The 20,414-nt window shown below is 41.1% G+C and overlaps 2 protein-coding genes across 2 annotated transcripts; one reads left to right on the top strand and one right to left on the bottom strand.

Moving 5' to 3' along the window:
- Positions 1–1,531: 1,531 nt before the first annotated feature.
- fam89a (family with sequence similarity 89 member A) lies at positions 1,532–5,795 on the top strand. Its single transcript, XM_061091304.1, has 2 exons — positions 1,532–1,911; positions 5,117–5,795. Exons 1-2 carry the CDS (start codon positions 1,657–1,659, stop codon positions 5,396–5,398), a joined length of 537 nt encoding a protein of 178 aa, XP_060947287.1. The 5' UTR covers positions 1,532–1,656; the 3' UTR covers positions 5,399–5,795.
- Positions 5,796–12,345: 6,550 nt separating this feature from the next.
- arv1 (ARV1 homolog, fatty acid homeostasis modulator) lies at positions 12,346–18,630 on the bottom strand. Its single transcript, XM_061091461.1, has 5 exons — positions 18,494–18,630; positions 17,760–17,879; positions 16,630–16,783; positions 15,433–15,657; positions 12,346–14,531 (listed from the first exon to the last, which is right to left on the bottom strand). The coding sequence occupies exons 1-5, from the start codon at positions 18,587–18,589 to the stop codon at positions 14,407–14,409; spliced, it is 720 nt and encodes a 239-aa protein (XP_060947444.1). The 5' UTR covers positions 18,590–18,630; the 3' UTR covers positions 12,346–14,406.
- Between the last annotated feature and the right edge of the window lie 1,784 nt (positions 18,631–20,414).

Here is a 20,414-nt window from a genome sequence, read left to right as displayed (position 1 = left end):
ATAAAGGTGAAAAACACGTTGAGCTATTGGAGGCTGCACTGCACACACATCACTTCCACAGCAACACAATATAAGATAATAACCCATTAGAAATACAGTATATTCAAGACACACAAAATAAATCACATATAGGCTCCATGTTGAAATATGTTGATGCCATTTATTCAAGAGACAAGAGGTATTAATATTCACTCCAGTAGGTTTACACACACAAGGAACTATCTGTGGTGTGTGAAAGGTAAAATATAAAAACAGGAAACAACATAAAAATATTACAATACTAGCAAAGTCAACTTTATTGTCCATTCTACTAAGTACAGGACATAGATGGGATTGTAATTCCGTTTATCTCGCATCCCAAACATATCAGTAAACAGAACATATAAGTATGCAACATACTGAGTACTTAAACAAGTATGTAGTACAATATAGTCTGAAGTCAGAAGGCACACAGTGATGGGATGAGAGTAGATTTAGATGAAGTAATATAAAATACTGCACTGGTAGTATTTTTATTGTCTGGTCTCCCTCATTCTGACCTGCTGTCACATCTAAATCACCGAGATGTGTGGATCAGTTTTTATTGTTTATTTTAGTTTCTTTAGTTTTGTGTCTCCAAAAACAACCTCTTCTCTTATTCTATTCCACCCCACGCCTCAAGTCGGTCTTACATTAACACACATAACAGTACATTGCACATCGCATATTTCACATTCACATTGCACTCCTGTTTTACATTTTACTTTTTATATCTTGTATATATTCTTATTTTATATATTTTTTTTTTCTTATGTGAAGTACTTATTGTGTTTTTATGTTGTATGTTCATTGTATGCACCTATATACCAAAAAAAATTCCAGGTAGGGGAAAACGTCTTAGCAATAAAAACATTCTCATTCTATATACACATATTTATACATGTGTACATGTTATAATTATTATTATTATATTACTATTATTATTGGTATAATTACTATCATATATAAATATATATTATGTTATATTATATACTATATATATATATACTGTACTATTTTTATATACTGTCTAACGATAACATTACCATACTATCATCAGTACTATTACCATCATCTTGCCACTGCACCTTATCTACCTATTTATCTTGTGTTTCTGTTTTTTATTTTAATTTTTTTATTCTTTCTACCTCAATATTTTTTATTTCATTGTATTGTATTGTATTTTATTGTATTCAAATATACCGGCTGCTATGACGACTTAATATCCCTTCGGGGATGAATAAAGTAATCTATCTATCTATCTATCTATCTATCTATCTATCTATCTATCTATCTATCTATCTATCTATCTATCTATCTATCTATCTATCTATCTATCTATCTATCTATCTATCTATCTATCTATCTATCTATCTATCTATCTATCTATCTATCTATCTATCTATCTATCTATCATTCCTCTTCTTTAGATGCTTTTATTGTGTCGACCCCAGCGGAAGTCCCGGCGCCCTGTGTGCGTGTTGCCTTCACGGACCCTCGGTGTCTGGACACTTCCTCGGACCCGTCGCAGCCGGATCCTCGAGCTCCGCTTCTTCTTCTTCTTCTTTGTGTTTTTTTCTCTTTTGCACCGAAAGTGTAGAAACAAACTTCCTCTCTCTTTTTCCAGCCTCGACCACCATGAACGGGAAGTCTTCTTCTCACGGCGCCGCGGGGGGGGGCATGGCCTGCATCGACGGGCTGCCGCCGCTGCCCAAGAGCCTGAGCGGCTTGCTGAACTCCAGCGGCGGCTCCTGGAGGGACATGGAGCGGATGTACGTGAAGAAGACGATGATCCAGGACGACCTGAGCCGGAACCGGAACCACGGGGACAGCCTGCGGGCCCACAAGCCGCAGAACCTGGACGCGGCGCTGGCGCTGCTGCGGAAGGAGATGGTGAGGAACCAGAACCAGACTCCCGTTGGAAATAACGGGTTTCTGGAGTTAAATGGCTCTGAGGCAAATTTAACCTTAACTTGTGGTTAAACGTTTGGGTTTTTACACATGCACACACCCTTCTGGTAAATTCGGCGTATTTACATTTAAACATTGAGGTTATTTTATGAGGTAAATTCCCCTTTTCAAACCGGGATCTCGCTTTTTTTTCCTAGCAGCCCTCCTCGGTTTTCTCACTTCTCACATTCCAGTCAAACCAGCATCAGAATGTATCTGTGCAGCATTTATCACTTCATGGTTTTCTAATAAGCAGACAACTAACAGAACCGGACTTTATACGTTTACACGCTGCTAATTGGAGAAAGACACTTACAAGCGTGGTAAGTTAAAAAATCGTTTTTCCAAATGGAGTCTGGCAGGAAGAGAACCAACCCCCCCACCCCCCACCACCACCCAAGAGAAAACAGGATCAGGGATCAGGCAAAAATAAATTAAAGCTCTTTTAAAGCTCAATTAAAAACCTTTCACTGTCTACTTGTTTTTTTATTTTATTGTTGTAATGACACTCGAGCCAAACTAGAAAAACTCTATAAATCTAAAGGTTTAATTAACTTTAAAAGGGAACTGAATTGTAAACCCCTTTTATTTTTAGTTTATTCAATCCCTTTCTCACCTTGTTGAGATCAGTGCTATACAAATACAGTTACTATAATTAATATTATATAAATGTAACCAGAGTCATAAGACACTTCTCTCTCCCTTGGCCAGCAGCAGGGATTTCTCATTTCAGGACCAGAGCTCAGTATCAAGCTCGACTCCTTTTTCAAACGCCTCTTGGACGAACTCATTTCCAACTACTAGATCAGAAAAGAGTCAGTTGTTGCAGCTCAAACCCTAACCATAACCCTAACCCTAACCCTAACTCTAACTCTAACTCTAACTCTAACTCTAACCCTAACCCTGACCCCGACCCTAACTCTAACTCTATCCCTAACCCCAACCCAAACCCAAATCTAACTCTTACACTAACTCTAACTCTAACCCTAACCCTAACTCTAACTCCGACCCTAACTCTAACTCTAACTCTAACTCTTACTCTTACTCTAACCCTGACCCTGACCCTAACCCTAACTCTAACTCTAACTGTAACTCTAACTCTAACCCTAATCCTAACTCTAACTGTTACCCTAATCCTAACCCTGACCCTAACTCTAACTCTAACTCTAACTCTAACCCTAACCATAACCCTGACCCTAACTCTAACTCTTACCCTAACCCTGACCCTAACTCTAACTCTTACCCTAACCCCAACCCAAATCTAACTCTTACACTAACTCTAACTCTAACCCTAACCCTGACCCTAACCCTGACCCTAACTCTTACCCTAACCCCAACCCAAATCTAACTCTTACACTAACTCTAACTCTAACCCTAACCCTAACCCTTACCCTAACCCTAAACCAAACTCTAACTCTAACTCTAACCCTAACCTCTTCGTGGTCGAGCTGCAGGACGTTGGCTCTTTTCTCCGTCTCTGTTAATGTTTGACTGAGAGTGCGTCCGATAAGTTGTGTAAAAGCTCAGTCTCAGCTGTTTGAACTCGGCCTGACTCCCACGTCCGCCCTGTGTGATTCTGTGTGGAAGACAATGCTGTGTAAACCCCCCCCCCCTCCCAACAATGCATTGTCAGCCCAGTGGTATGCAGCTGAAAAGCCCCTTTTTCTAACCCTGCAGACACTCTGGAGTTTGTAATGTTGTGCATCTGGTGTCATAACAACATCCGGTTTAATTACAGCGACAGGTTCTGGAAAAAGTCTAAAGTGCAATCATGTGGATTTGTGGAAGATCTGAGCTGATCTTCTTCAAACAGTCGGGTCAGAATTGATCTGGGGTCACGTGTCAGTGGTGAAGAGACGATGGAGACGTACTGTCTCTGTTTGTTCTCTGAGAGATAACGTGTCCAGGGTCATTGTCCACTCGTCTGCTTCTCCTTATCTTCCGTTAAGAGGAAGAGTCGTAACTCTGGGACTCTGGAATCCCTCTGGTCTGTCGCACTTGACTTAGGTTATTATCAGTTTCATTTCATTGATGAGTTTATATCTATATCAAGTCCAGCTGGTTTCGTCCAATCAGCTTAAACGATCGTTAATGGACTTTTCAAGCAGAAACTACAGCTTCTAAACTGTGAGGATTTCCCTTGTGTCTTTGTCTTATGTGATTAGGGTTGCAAAATTCCGGGAATATTCAAAGTTGGAAACTTTCCATGGGAATATACGGGAATATACGGGAATAAACGGGAATATACGGGAATTAACGGGAATAAACTGGAAATGTTGTGGGTAATTTATACTAACTGTATTTACCTTGTCATATACAGACAGTAATATAAACATTTTGTTTTGTCATAGGCTGATTTGAGCCCTGAGGAAACTTTGGGCACTTGACTATATGCTTCTGCATCGTTGTGTCATTCTTAACATAGGTCTTTGCACAGTATTTTTTCAAATGTACACAGCCTTTCCTTCTACATTGGATGAGGTGAAATGTCTCCACACATGAGAGAGTGCACGTGGCATTGTTCTGTAGAATAAGATGAGAAAAAAGTTTGTATAAAAACACTAATGCAATGCCAGAGATATAAATAGTTAGCCAAACAATTGGAATCGTCTGTAAACATATTTTACAATTGATGGATAAATGAATGGAAATAGGCTAGATGAACAGATGAACATTCCTCAATCAGCATGCTAATATATTTTCCCCAGTAATATCATGGAAACTTACCTGACTAGTCCTTCACTCTACAGCAGGCCTCAGTAGCCCTGCTGTAGAGTGAAGGATGCTGGGAGTTATCTGTGCATGTGATGGAAGAATGCACAGTGGAGGCTTGAAACTCAACGTGCAGCGTGTGTTGCATTCTATACATCTTTAAAATAGAGTTTTGAATGATGTTTTTATTGCTCAGCGTCTAATTTGCATAGTTTTTTTTTTTTCAAAATTCCCCAAATTCCTGAGCTTAATATTCCCGTGGAAAGTTTCCGGAAAGTTTCCGGAAATTTACCGGAAACTTTCCGCCCCTTTGCAACCCTACATGTGACGCTAATGGAGCAGCAGTTTGAAAACCATTTAACACTCAATATTGTAAAATGAAATACTTATAAATGCAGATTGCGATGTGTGCTAACGAGGACCTTGCTGTGTGCAGGTGGGTCTCCGGCAGCAGGACATGTCCCTGCTGTGCCAGCTGTGGTCGCTGCACGAGTCCATCCAGGAGTACAAGGGCAGCTGCCAGGACCTGAGCGCCGCCTCCAGCCTCAGCCTGATGGAGAACGGCTACTTCGACGAGGACGACGAGTATTACCCGGAGACGGGCGCCACCCCCACCGGGGAGCAGCCGGACGGGGGGGTCGGAGACGGCACGGCGGCGAAGAACGGGAGCGGCATCGGCAAAGACGACAGCTGGGACTCGTTTCACGTCACCATCTGAGGCCTGGGTTCTCAGCGTCTCTCTGCAGATGGAAAGACACTTCGGGGGAAACGGACTGAGTGAAGCTGGAGGAGAAGTGGAGCGGCTCTAGAAGAAAAGCTGTTGGCCGTGGAGAAGGGAGCGATGGTCAGAGACGTGGTGTCTCTTCACCGGAGCAGACTGTAAATACAAAGCACCAGCTCCAGTTCTCCGGGGGAAACGTTCACCTGCCGAACCTCTGAAACACTCAGGAGTCCAGATGGATTGTTTTCAAAGACTTTGCATTCTCAAAATTAGGCAAAACACATATATATATATATATATATGACGTATTACCTTTTTATAATCGGCTCTGCTGCTGCTTCTGTATCCACAAGCCAGGCTCCCTTTTTGGCAGAACATTTTTTTTTTTTTTTTTTTTACATAACCAAGATATATGAACAAAGTTTTATTATTTATTATATAATATAAATATCTCTCAAAGGAAAGTTTGTACTTCGGCTCTACCCGGGAACAAGGGAACAGCATCTACCTGTTGGACGTAGGGTGAATAAAGAGGATGGGATTTCCGAGCTCTGCGATCGACCTCGTTGTCATGTTGATGGAGACTGTGGGGGGGGGGTTGCCTTTCAATCGGAGCAGATGTTCGCTCTGAAAATGTGAAACGTTCAAAATGCTGGAAACCGTTTTAAACTCTTTGCATTGATGAAACACGCGGCCGCCCAGTGGACCAGGCAATAAGTCATGGATATTACAAACTGCCATGTTTATTTTTCATAGTTATGACCATTTTTTTCTCTCAATAATAACATTGTTCTCATCGAGATCTGGGAACTCGGCAACCCAGCCACTGTTTTGAGTGCAATATTATCATAATTGGTAGAAATAGCGGCCAAAACTATGAAAATAAAACCCAAGTTGTGATAAACTGTAATTATTCTTCAACACAGCCAGTTAGGAAGTGATGACCAGTAATAATCAGGAAAAAACAACACAAAATGAGCAATTTTCTACACAACTTTGAGGCTTTTATTAATATATTCCATCTGAATGACTGGCTGTGATCCACTTCTCTCGTGGCTTGCACTTGAGCGTTGGAACGGACTCACGGGAGAGAATCACAAGTGCAGAAGTGACTTTGAAAAGTTGTGTTTCGGTCGGATTGTGAGGACGCTGCTGTCCTCACAACACGAAGCTGTAGCTCTAAACCTGCTCGCAGATATCAGTTCAATACAGGGTGCTTTTATAAATCTGTGTGTCCTACAAGATCCAGAACATTGTCTCCGCAGCAGCACGTGCAGACTGAACATCAGTTAATCATCAGGGCCACGTTATCTCAGCGTTTTCTTACATCCACTTTTTCCATTTCTACTCATTTCTTTTCTCTAACAAGATTGTAACAGGGAGAGTTTGTACTTTAAACTCTATCTTCTCTTTCTCTGCCGTCGTCCTGCGTCATGTATCTTACGACAGGCCAAGACACTTGGATGTGTGTGTGCAGATATTCTTCACTTCTAATCGTCACATGATTGCTCTTTCCGTTCGTCCTTCATGTCTAAACTCTCGGCTCGATCTGTAGCACGCTGTCGTCACAGCTCCGGTGAGCAGCAGCTGATTTCAGTCACGTGTTGACGTTGCGTCTGTAAAGATCGGAGACTTTGTAGAAAGATGGACGACCCGTCTCCTCTTCCTCTTGTTGTACAGAAGTGAAGCCAAAACATCCAGGATACGCATGACGCCATCTTGCTCTGTGGGCGTCTTTTGGAGCCAGATGCTGCACAGTCGTGTTTATAACATCAAATAACTAATTAAAACCAAAGTTATCAGAAATATAAACGCATGGACAAACATCAATGTGATGAGAAAGACTTAAAACGACAGATACCTTCTTATTAAATGTTTATTTCGACCTTTTAATTTAGTTTCATGCCCCGTAGCTAACATGGCAGAGGCAGGGTTTATAACCTATACTGCCGCCAGCCACCAGGGGGCGATCAAGATGATTTGGCTCCACTTTCAGGGAGCTGTCATGTCGTCCATCTTTATAAACAGTCTACGATATTGATCACATGACGTCACGTGCACACAAACCAAAGAAAGTGCAGAACTCAAAATGAAATGTATTTGGTTCAAGTTGATTTGAACCAAATAATAAAATTGATTTTATTTTGAAGGTGCAGTTCAACCTGATCCCTGAGGTGTTGAAGAATGTCTCCACGAGTCGTTTGACAGCTGATGAATGGAGCTGGACACTCAATGTTATTCTCTGTGCGTCAGACCGTTGGCATGGAAACACTAATGTTTTGATTTGTAACGACGCGGTTATTGTGACATTGATTTCACCGACTGACGTATGAAAGTCTCAAAGATTCATTTGAACAAAGACGCAGCTTAAAGAGCTCAAAGCTTTATGTGTAGAAACTACAACGTCTGTTGGTAAAGGAAAAGTTTGACATTTGTGGGAAATGCACATATTTGTATAAGATCATTAATACCACAGTCATGTTTGTACAGTGGCTGGCTCGTTAGCTTAGCTTAGCATAATGAGCGTTTACAAGGAGAAACAGTTCACCTCCCTTCGGCTGAAAGAAAATCCACCGGCAGGAATAAAGCTCATCAATTAACAGCTCAGCGTTTAAATCTGTAAACGAACCGAAGTTCAAACACAACTCGTGTGACCCAGACGGAAACAAGTGAGCATGTTTCACAAACTGTCAAATTGTTCCTTTACAAATCGGTTTGTGTTTTGCCTCCAATCCGAGTTCGGCTTAACTCTCAATGAGGCTTTTTCTGCTTCTCACGTGTTTACTGACTTTTAATCTGAAAACCTTCCCCGTTCATAAGAATCTTAATGCGTCTGCAAATGTCTTAATGCAAAAACATAACCAGTCAGACAGAGAACAATGGTTTCCTTATATAATCATCTCAATTGAATGTTTGTGTCACTTGTTATGGGGATTTTCTTTCCACAGTTTATCACACGTTACATTTGTTCTGGATCTGAGTGATGCTGATTTTTTTACAGTCAAATTTGGGCTTTTTGGTCATTTCATAAAACGTTGTTCTGTTATTAAAGCTCACAAACGATCGGACCGATGGGAAATCTTGACCCAGGCCTGTTATTGGATGTCTACACATTTAGTGCCTTTTAGAAATCTTCAGGTCTCAGACTGATTAAAAAGTGAAGAGCAAGGCTGGGATGGAAAATGTTATGTCATTTTCTAAAGTAGCAATAAGACAAAAGTTCAGTATAAATAACATAATGGTTATTTATACGTTGTGCAAAGAAATTGTAAATGTTCTTCCTGACACTTGTGAAACGTTTTGCTGTTTTATGAAGAGTCAGCCTCAGTTTGTGTGTTTTTCCTTAAAGAAACCTGCCTCTAAATTTGAATTAAACTGATTTATCCTGATAATAATCAATATTGACTGACATAAATAAGGAAATTAGCAGGAGAGACATTTTCATCCACACAAACAGACTTGGATAAATGTTCAGTAATATCAGCTCCATACTTCATACAAAATTTATTCTGATCTTTTAAGTCTCCACTGTTATTTGTCGTGTTTAATATATATATATATATTTTCAACAGCCTTAAAATCCGTCACGTCAATTGCAAAATAAGCTCCGTGTTGAAATCCTCACTCGTTCGGCTTTGCACTTGTTTCATTTGTGGCTGTTTCGTGTTAAATCCCCCAAAACCGACAGCTTCCTGCTCCTCCTCTTCATCACACAGGCAGACTGTGCCTCCTCTTCATCACACAGGCACACTGTGCCTCTTGTACAGGAACACGACTGTAACTCTATCCAGCAAAGACCAGTATGAACGGTGCTTTTCACCAACACCAGCAAACCGCACCCAGTGTCGCAAACGTTAGCAGTTGAAGATTGTGTATTTTCTACTTTTGAAACCAACCCTCTCTTTTCATGAAGTTGTTGGACGTGTGACGTGGTGACGCCTGCTCAGGAGAAACCTGAAGTGTGGTTTGTGTTGTTGGGACGAAAAACTCTTTAAATCATTGTAATGTGACTTTATATTATTCGGTCGTATCGTATTATTTAACATCGATAACTGTACAGATGTAAATGATGTCATGTCCCACCCTCATTTTTCTCTTAAAGGTTAAACTTTCAGTGCGAGTTTCTCTAAATCAAAAAGCGAGGGCTTCTCTCTGGAGCCAAACAATCACATGGAGACATGTTTCTACTGGAGTGGCCTCGATGTCCCAGAATGCATCTCAACCACAGAGACGCAGTGTGTGTACACAGCCGTGCTCTTGCGATTGTAGGGATGCATTCTGGGAAATGTGAAGGTTGTGGAAGTGGCTGCACCAAAAATAGCAAATGGAGACACTTAATCAAAGTTGGTGATATTTAACGAGTGGGTGTCAGGCAGGAGGTTCATCCCTGTAACGTGTTGATCTGTCCTGATAGAGAAGTCGTGTTTCTGCTGCTTGAAAAACTTGATTTGCTTCCCTGAAAAAACCTCAAATGTTTAAAAATGCATTAAGTTGAAACACAAGTTGGTTCTCCAGCTGAATGAACTTGTCCCGTGTGGAGATTTCTGTTAAATCAGCCGTGAAATAACAACAGACGCTAACAGATGCTTCTTTGCAGCCGCTTACCAGCATTGACTTACAGAATATACACGTTAACATCCAGCTTTGAATATGTGTGGCTTCATATTTATATACATTCATTAAGTCCGTATAGTGACGAAAGGTTTGATGTATTTTGTGTTGTATAGACAGTTCAGAGAACATGTGTGAAGCTTGTGTTGTTGTCATCCCTCATGACTCCTGCTCTTTAACCCCTGAACGACCTTACTACTGTTTCTTTGGACAATATAGTCTCAATGCTTTCCTCTCATAGTTATTATCCTGATATTAATTTAATAAAGTGGTTCCATACTTCTCAGGTCTGGAGTTTGTGTTTTTTGTGGAAAAGAAACTGATCTATTTTGGTAGAAATTAGTGAAACTGGAGTGAAATGAAGCTTAAATCAGCTCAGATTCCGTCTTTGATAAGAGGAACTTGCAAAATGTTGGTTTTCTTTGCACATTTCTCCAACAACCGATTTGCTTAAACCTCACATTTACAAACATATTGGTTTTGACAGTAAAATCTTCATCTTGCTATCTCACAGTAAAAAAAAGATTCCTGAATCGCACCATTTTCTGAAACATGCTGAAATTTAATGGGGTTTTTCTTGATCCGAGTTCTGCGGAAATCCAACAGACAAATGAACAAAATCTAAAATAAAACACAGAACATGAACTGTCCTCTTCATCCTCTCTCAGACACATTCAAACCCTGAAAGACTCGGCTCTCTCTCCGTCTTCCTCCTCTCTCTGCTGCCCTACTTCTTCTTCTCTCCTGAATGCATCTCACTCTGACCTGCATGTAAATGCACCGATCTGCATTTTGCAGCAGAGTCGCTGCTACGCTGCTGCAGTTCCGCTTTAATTGATCATCTCTGCAGCAGCAGCAGCAGGATGGGACGGCTTTGAAGTAGCGTCTCCTCGTGCTGAGATAAAACTGTTTATGTTTTCATATCCACAGACTCTCACAAACCTCCCGGAGAGACTGAAGACGTGGGTCACGCAACTATCGTACTAACAGAAATGTGCAGCATGTTTTTCTGCTGGTTTTTTTCCACTGAGATGATTAGATTTGAAATATTCAGAGTGTGGCAGCTGCAGGAGTTCAGAAATGTGTTTCTCAGAACGCGATAAACCAGTTGAGCAGACGACTGATGAAACAGTCACTTCTGTTGTTGTCCTCTGAACCTGTTGTCGTTAACCAGGGAACAGTTTGAATATTCTCTGTGTACAGAGGCCGTCACTCCTTCATGTGCAGGACTGGAATCCCATGTTGCCTCTCTCTGCTCTGAGCTCTGGTCCAGTGCTGCCTGTCCGAGCGTCTGTCGGCAGATTAGAGCAGATTAACATAATCTTGACCGAGCGAGCAAATCCAAGGTGCTCTCACTCTCTCCCCAGAGGACAGATGCCACATCAGAACCGGACTCTGACGCTCGGCCTCAAAGCGAAAACTGTTTTTCAGGCTGAAAGCGACAGTTTGATATTTAGTTCTGTGATTAGTTTAGTTTCCTTTGGCTTGTTCTTTTCATTCCACTGCGGTCAGGTGGTGACTCACCTGTTTGTTTCCTCTGGTTACTGTGCAACATGTTATTAGAATGTTCACACGTCGTGAGTGCAGCTGCACCCAGAGCAGCTCTCAATACGTTCTCCATGAGTCAATCAGCGCAGATTAATCTAATTGCAGGGGTGTGCGTGTTAATGACGACAGTGTTGACGAGTTGGGATTATCTCTGCAGAGAGATGACATCCTTTTTAAAATCAACATTTTTATTCGCTCCGCAGAGAAGATTTATATGTTCAAGCAAGATTAAAGAAAAACTACTCGGCCTTTTACCATGAAACTTGGAAGGATTGGACATTAAGTCTTTCATTATCTCAAGAAATAATTCATGGTTCTTGATGGAAATAAGTACATTAATGTGACTGATATTTATGAATGTGTGAAATTAGGTGCAGCTTGATTGAATTTGAGGAGAAAACCTCAGTAGAAGTATGTGCTCTAGTTTCACTGTTAATTACAGATCATGCTAATTGATCAACTCTGTTTTTACTCGGTGACAAACACTGATGGATTATGAAATGAAAAGTTAGAACTTCGGTCTCCAGTCTGTGTTTTAAATCAGCCCATTCACTATGTGCACGGAGGGCAGACGGACTTCATGTTGGTTTTATCCTCCAGACCTGCAGGTAAATGACTGTAGCTGTAATCTGATTAGACTCGGATTAAACCGCTGCATGCCACAGTAATTGAACAACACTTTCCAGACTCCACATTCAGAAACTCTCTCAGCAGTTTGTTCACACTGACAAATCACAACACTGCAGAAGAAAAACACTGCTGATAACACAAAACATAATTCTCATGTTTATTTACACTCGTGCATCGATTTAACGAATCCAAGCTTAAGATCTTTGTTTTTTACTCAATGAGATGTTGTTGATTTCCACAGAGACTCTGTTACAGATCCACCCAGGGCGAGGACACATTCCACGTTCATGTGCTGTATCCTCAACTATTCACAGACCTGTAATAACATGTATCCATATGCAGAGGCAGCACACGCAAACACACGCATGCACAAAAACACATCACAACCCTGAGCAACTGTGTTAAAGTGCAAACATTTTGAATTTCTCCTTTCATATCTTGTGAGTAACAGACGGAGCCGGCTGCACATGCTGCAACATTTATCTGTTTCTCTGCAGACTGTGGAGTCAGTTTTACATAATTCAACACAGGAACACATGTCGCACCCAAACGTCGAGGGCTGGTCTCTGACAGAAAGCCACAGCTATTCCAATATCAAATCTCTCTGCACATTTGAAAAACAAAAAGTAGAAAAATACAAAACGATCTGGTTCTCTGCTGAATAAATTCATTATTAAGGTTTAATTCACATGAAGAACTGAAGGACTGGCAGCCTCTTTTATTTAAAAGTCAGTTTAAGAGGATGTTATTCTTTCAGAACAGCTTTCTGACTTTATGCTACTGAGCCCCCGAAGGGTCCCAGTTAGACAGTTCACCCTTCAGGGGCTCCATAGAATGTATCTGCAGACTAAATGCACTCAAAGAGCTGAGCTGAAATCCTCGTAGTGTGAGGACAAGGTCAATTATTAAAGCGTATGCAAAACCTATTGCGAGGGAATGCAAATAAACTCTCATCGTGACACTCCGGCCTGTAGGCGATGGTTCAGAAGAAGGGAAGAGGAACAGCATTGCAAGGTAATAGTCATTAGTGATAATTCTCTCTGTGACCCTTCAGGGGATGAACTACACGACTCACTCACAATCTACAGCAGCGACAGAACAGTGCATTCGTTTTTTGGTCGTTAGAACAAAGTGTCAGAGTTAATGATATATTCACGACGCCTGCAGCAGATTCCACTGAATGCGTCTCTTCCATTTATCTCCCATCAGCAGCAACAGATGTTTTTGTCCGGTAGAAATTCGGCCTCTTGTCCTATGTGCCTCAGTTCATAACAACATCACGACTCCTGCAGAGACGTCTGGGAGTCGAGACAAGCTCAGCTGTCACATTCCAGGTGAAGTGAGTAAATTCTCCTCATTCCACAAACACTTTGTGCTTCGAACATCTGTTCTGTTCACAGACACATGATCCACATTCCAGGGCCGGTGGGCGGAGAACTGGAGAAGTTTGAAGCTTAGACATGTTTCATCATGATTATTGTAAATCAGACATCTTGTAAGAGTCTAATCGAATATTTATAATCAGCTGTCAATCGGAGGATTTGTTGCGTGTGTTGTTACCATGTTAATTCTAATTTGCTGACTGTTGTGTGTCCATTCTGGTGTTTGTTTTGGCTCATTAGCTCGGTGACAACAGTAAATACGACAAAAGTCAACAGGTTTTCTTTACTAACCCTGTGTATCAACATTTATCTTGAGTGTGTGAGTGAATGTGGGAATTTCACCAATGACCTAAAGAATGTGAAGAGCGTCCTGTCCACACACAGAACTCGTTTAGTCCATTTACAACCTCAGGGGCTTGTGTTTGTGTGACCCATGAATAAGAGCATGTTTAACAGTAATGGAGATCATGGGATGCTCCTCAGGTCGTAGTTCCTCTCCAGGGGTTTCCACATAAAGTAAAACAAAACAAACACACTGGAATCTTGACATGATTCATTGCCCGCTTAAAAAACAAAAAATATAAAAAAGGAGATTAAGGCTTCAGCACCTTTTCAGTCTGCCAGTTCAAATATCTGCAATCAATGTATCCTGAGAAATAAACATCTTCTGCTGCTCTTCATCTCCGACTGAACAGTTTCAACCCGTCTCCACTTCTTTAAGGCGTCTGCGTCCGTCTCTGCTTCACAGGAACCGATGCTGAAGGTTGGTTTCACTCTGTCCCAGGTGGACGTCCACGATCACGTGTCCTTCCCCTGAGATTAGTGACTTCGGTCTCAGTCTGTCAACATCTCCTGGAGGCTCAATGAAAGCTTTTTACAGGCCTGAGCCACGCAGGTCTCTGACAGCACGCCTAGACACACGGCCATGAGGGACAGACGTCTGCTGCTGTTCAGCATCACTGCAGAAGGAAAGAGAGAAGGATGTTAAAGACAAAGAAATCACATCTTTTACATATAAAGTTTGAATTATCTGAATATCTTATATGATGGATGGATGGATGGAGGAACACCTGTAAAGGAAATATAACAGTTGACCATAATAATCATGCATTTCCCGTCTGTTTGATCATAATTGAATCTGTAGACAGTAACCTGGTTTTCTCTATGTTATTGTAACCTTTATCATGCTGTCTCCTTTACTATTGAATGTGTATTGACTTGATTACCATAAGCCACTGTAACCATAATTTAACCATAACCATTTGTAACCATAATATCTTTGATCCTGCCTTTCCTGCAGAAACTGAATGTTTATTCGTCTGATTGTTCTCTTTGATTATGCTATGTCTCCTGTAGTAACTAAATTCATTAGTCTGCTTCCTCTCTTTGATCATGCCGTCTTTCCTGTAGAAACTGAATGTTTATTGGCCTGATTAACATAGACACTGTTACCTGATTTCCTCTCGACACAGCCCCTTACTACTGAATGCATATTGGCCTGATTGCTAGATTGTTGTATTCATGTGATCAAACAATCTCAACCTTTCCTGTTTAACACACCCCCTCCAGCATGGGAGTGGTTTTAGCCTGTATGTATAAAAGAACTGAACTATCTTGTATCTGTGTGCATATTGACAAACTCAACCCTGTAGTATGCACCATGCTCGAGCATTAAATGTGACGATACTGTAAGAGTTTTTGAGACTCGTTTCTTCGTTGGTAGTGGGATTATTGTGGAAATTGCAATAACACACCTCATCAGCACAGTACAGCATCTCATTGTTTGATGCTCACAAAGAGCTGGTTTATGTGCCTAACTCCACTGGATGTAAGTGTTTTCAGACAGATGTGTTCTCCTACCTCTGATAGCCTGCGAGTTGGACGTGAGCACAAACAGCTTGATGAGGCCGAGGCAGAGCGGGGAGAAGTCGTGCTCCCAGATGACGGCGGGGACGAGGAGGACCTTCCCGTAGCAGGAGAGCAGCAGAGCTCGGACCAGGAGGCGGAGCTCCAGCTTCCCGCCCTGCAGACGAGCCACCACCAGCCAGAGGAAGAGCAGCACGCCGCCGCAGAACGCTGACAGCTCTACGGGAGCCACAGAAAGAAAAGTCACTGAGCGGCTTCACAGGACAACAAAGATCAAACTGTTGCATCCACAAGAGTCACTCTGGGTCAATGTGTTGCTCTGTAATCCAACAAGCAAGGATTTATCATTCCTTTTCCTGAAAGCCACTTATTCATAATTTGATGATTGTTTATCAGAATCAGAATCAGGTTTATTGGCCAAGTAAGTTTGCACAAACAGGGAATTTGACTCGGTAAAGTGGCTCTCAGTGTGCTTACACAGAATACACACCACAAAACAAAACAATACAATACAAACAGTCACAAAGACAACACAAAATACAAACAGTGCGACGGTCTAAGAAAAGAAGTGCAGGGATAAATATTAAACGGTATGTGTATTACGGTAATACAGTGAGGGTGAAATAAAATAAACATAATTAAATATAATTATAATATATATTTAGGGCTGGTCAAGTTAACTCGTTTCAATGGAGTTAACTCGAGTTGACTCAAGTGATGAGTTAACTCGATTAATTATTTTATCTCGCATTCACTCAGGTTTGATTATTTATTGTTTTATTGTGAAAGTCAGGCTTTTATTTTGTGAAAGTCTGTTGCTGACTGCTGCAGAACAGGAAAAAAGAAAATAATGCTGCAGAACAGGAAAAAAGAAAATAATTGGCGGATAAACAATCGAGTTAACTCATCACTTGAGTTAACTCGATTAAAACGAGTTAACTTGCCCAGCCCTATATATATTATATATGTTAAACCTTCTCTGATTTCAGCTTCTTAAACACAATGAATCCCTGCTTTTATTCTGTAAATTCAAACAAGCAATCTGAAAATGGCTCCGCCCGATTGTGACGGGTCATTTTTCATCTTCTGATCTTTACAAATGAAAAAAGAAATCAGCAGATTAATAGATAGTTAGAGATGATATTAAAGAAATACACTGATGATCTCACAGCACGCGTAGGATCATCTTACCGAGGGCGGCCAGTCCAAACATGCCGTAGAACTCCCACTCCTTGGTGTAGCGGATGATGTCGGCGGGGTCGCTGCTCTGCTCGTAGCCGTGGAGCCGGGACCACCGGAGGTACGCCTCACACAGCAGGCAGAACACACACAACTTCCAGTGGATCTAGAAAGGTGAAGGAGAAAGAGGCACAAAAACGACAAGTTTATCAGCATCGGCCTCTAAAGATCCATATCGAGTTGATGAAATAGGAGTCGACAACAGCCTGGAGCTCAAATGTCTGTGGATTAAAGGAACGTGAATTAGTGGTGGGGGGAAAAAATCGATTCTGTTCAGTATCGCGATATTTTGCGCCCGCAATTATATCGATACTGTAGCACAAAGTATTGCAATATTTAAATATTTATTTACAATTATATATGCAACAGCCCCTGGCTGGCAAAGCATGACGAGGAGAGTTTCAGAGTTTAAAAGATACCTAGTGTGTCTGAGGAAAGGATGTTCTCCACTGCAGGAGATATAGTAACGGCCCAGAGGAACTTTAACATCTGAGCATGTTGACCAACTCCTTTTTCTGAACAAAAATGCCAATATTCCCAAATGAATTTAACATTTTGGGTCATGACCTTGCAGCCAACTGGACTGGACTCTAGTAGTACACATTGGTTTATTTTTCTCAATTTGATTGAAGCTCTAGGTTACTCTTATTTATATGATTATTCTCAGGTTTATGTTACTTTATTATGTCTGCTTGATGTTACTGTATTGTATTTAAATAATTGTTAAGTTATGTGCTGGGAGCTCAGCGTTCATGTGAGAGGTCTCCTATTCAGAAAATAACCACAAAGGTCCTGTGTCCTGAATGTTCAAGGACAAAGTTTTAGCACTTCAGTGAAAGACAATGTTGTTCGCAGAATTAAATGTGACATTTGAAGTGAGGTGAGCAGTCTTATTTTCCTCATTTTTTGTAATTCCTTTGAATAATATGGGGGACATGAATCGCAATAAATCGCAGAATCGAATCGCAATACTTGCAGTATCGCAATACTATTGAATCGTGGCCCAAATATCGCAATACTATTGAATCGTCACATTTTTGCCAATTCCCACCCCTAGCGTGAATGTAGATGAGGTCACTTACATCCAAGCTCGTGTTGAACAGAATGTGTCTGAACGCCTGCGTCTTGCACAAGATGGATTCGATCAAGATGACGACCGGGTCATACTCGACGTACTTGTCCACTGGCTTTTTGCAGGACTCCTGGAGAAAGAGAGAGAGAGAGAGAGAGAGAGAGAGAGAGAGAGAGAGAGAGAGAGAGAGAGAGATACAAACATTATTATGTTACTATTAGTCTTCACTTAGTTCTAAAAAATACAATCTGTCACCAGTTTTAAGAAGTTTTTAAACACGTTCTATTTCGTCAGTATTTTAACTTGGGCTTGTGCTTTCATTGTTTTTACTTGTACTTTGTGTAGTTTTTTATTCTTCTGTTGTTTGTGTAACTTCCTGTTTTTTTATCTCAATGTAAACAGCACATTAAACAGGTGCTTCATATATAAAACGTCTTTACTTATGACCATCCTGTTACGGATGTTATTGTTTGGGGTTAATGCTAATTAGCTGATTAAAGGGATGATGCTAATAGTTCCTTTGTTATCTCGAATAAACGTTTGTTTTCATTTCTTATGCTTAAACGTATATATTATAGAGAAACAGTACTGATTAAAAACAAAATGACGACACGTGAAAACAGTGAATAAACTGTGACATGGAATAAATCAACTAATGACGTAGCTAGTAGCATCGCTAGCTAGTAGCATCGCGGCTACAACCTGTAGCTCCACTGAGGTTTAACATGTAAATCGTGAACGTACACATATGGTGATCTTCAGGATTCCGTTCCTGTAGTCCCGGTGCAGCTCCGTCGCTCCCTCGTTACACTCCACACATCTAAACACGCGTTTCTCCATCTTCTCCTCTGGTGGCTGCCCGGAGGAGATGCTAGCTGGTGGGACTGTGACACCGGAAGTACGGTGGCTGCTCACAGACCCCGCCTTCAAAGTAAAACCACTGATTTGTCAAGGAGTGTGAGGTGAGGAGAAACAATTCTCTGATTTGTTTTTTTATTTATTTTTTATCCATGTTCATGTACATCCTGTGCAATGTGTTTTTTCCACAGTTATACATTTATTAGAAGATATTATATGAAACACACTTTAGTTTGTGCAGCACTTTAAATAAAATAAGATAAGGTTAGATAAAGTAAGATAAAATAAAATATGAAAAGATAACATGAAAACACAGGTCCCTCAGAGTGGATGTTATCACTTTACAGAGTAACACATCATATAATGTTTCTTTTCAATAACAAGTAGATACCCCAAGTACTTCTGCCCCTTTTGTGGTTCATTTTCAGAGTCAAAGTCAGACGTTTCCATTTTTACAAAAGCAAGTAGTGACATATCTATTCACTTTCTGTTCAATTTCAATTCCTCTCCATTGAAAAGATAATTATTTTGTGTTGTTGTGGTATTAATTCCAGTGTCTCCTCTTCATGACACTTCCAGTCTATAAAGCAGCACATGATCATATTGATTTCTTTTTGAAAAACCATGGTATCAAAATACCAGTCATACTCAAAATAATAATAATTATTGTTAGAACCAGACGTTTGGCCTTGTCTATCAGAGCTCCTGAGGCCAGCTGTGGATCATCCAGCAGGAGGCGCTGCTGGACTCGTTCCACTGCAGCCTTGTAGTTGAGCAGGAACGAGACGTCTTCAGCTCTCAGCTCGTCCTCTGTGGTTCTGATTGTGTCTGAAAGAGACGTTATGTCTCTGCTCAGAGCCTCAATCTTCTCCTTCATCATCCGACTCTTCTGCTCCTCTTCCTCCCTCAGTGCAGCCATCCTGGCCTCCTCTCCCTCCTCCAGAAACTGAAGCTTTTTAAACTGCTCCTTGATCTGCGTCTCTGTGAGTCCGGCCTGGACCTTAATGTGTTTAGCTGTTTGTTCAAACTTTACTTTATCACGTTCAAAACTCTGTAACTTCTTCTTCAAGGGCTCCAGAGTTTCCTGAAGCTGCTTCTTGAGTTGTTGTGCAGCTTCATCGATGGGTCTGAATCTGTGGCCGGTGTGTTTTTCTGAATCTCTGCAGATGACACACACTGGCTGCTGATGGTCCAGACAGAAGAGTCTGAGTTTCTCTGAGTGCAGACTGCAGAGAGCAGGTGAAGAGCTCTGATCTCTCTCCTGTAAGAAGGTCTCACACAGGTTCTTTAACACCAGGTTACAAGGTGGTTCAATCATTGAATGTCTTCTCTTACAAAGTGGACACTCTTTTACTTCTTTGTCTTTCCAACAGCTCTTCACACAGTCTTTACAGAAGCTGTGGCTACATGACAGAATGACAGGATCTCGGAAGACATCTTGGCAGACGGCACACCAGAGATCCTCTTCTAATCTGGAAGCCATTGAGTCTCCAGGTGAAGCTGAAAACAGACAGTCAGTCAGTCACAGCTCCACAAACATCTCTGAGGTTCCCTTCCTGTCTGAGTCGAGGTGTTTGTTGAGTCTGTGACGTGCTGGTCTTTTTAAAGAAACAGAAGCAAAGTGCAAAACACAAAATTAAAAGATGGTTTTATAAATTCAAATCAGCTCAAGTTTGCTCATTAATTTGTGTGTGAGTGCAGTAAAAAGTATGACATCATCAAATGATTGTATATTTTTTCGTGATTATTATACCTTACGTGTGACACAATTATACAGTGTGACTTTGGACATTCAGTAATTGTGGCT

The sequence above is a fragment of the Limanda limanda genome, chromosome 18 (assembly GCF_963576545.1).
Source record: "Limanda limanda chromosome 18, fLimLim1.1, whole genome shotgun sequence".
NCBI classification, from domain to species: Eukaryota; Metazoa; Chordata; class Actinopteri; order Pleuronectiformes; family Pleuronectidae; genus Limanda; species Limanda limanda.
The sequence above is the reverse complement of the archived record's forward strand: the minus strand, read 5'-3'. Positions and strand labels throughout refer to the sequence as shown.

Coding starts and splice junctions, on each gene's coding strand:
- fam89a (XM_061091304.1), top strand. CDS start 1,657: ATGAACGGGAAGTCTTCTTCTCACGGCGCCGCGGGGGGGGGCATGGCC. Junction 1,912..5,116: donor CGCTGCTGCGGAAGGAGATG/GTGAGGAACCAG, acceptor TGCTGTGTGCAG/GTGGGTCTCCGGCAGCAGGA.
- arv1 (XM_061091461.1), bottom strand. CDS start 18,589: ATGGAGAAACGCGTGTTTAGATGTGTGGAGTGTAACGAGGGAGCGACG. Junction 15,658..16,629: donor GTTTGGACTGGCCGCCCTCG/GTAAGATGATCC, acceptor TGGCTCCCGTAG/AGCTGTCAGCGTTCTGCGGC. Junction 14,532..15,432: donor CAACTCGCAGGCTATCAGAG/GTAGGAGAACAC, acceptor TTCCTTCTGCAG/TGATGCTGAACAGCAGCAGA.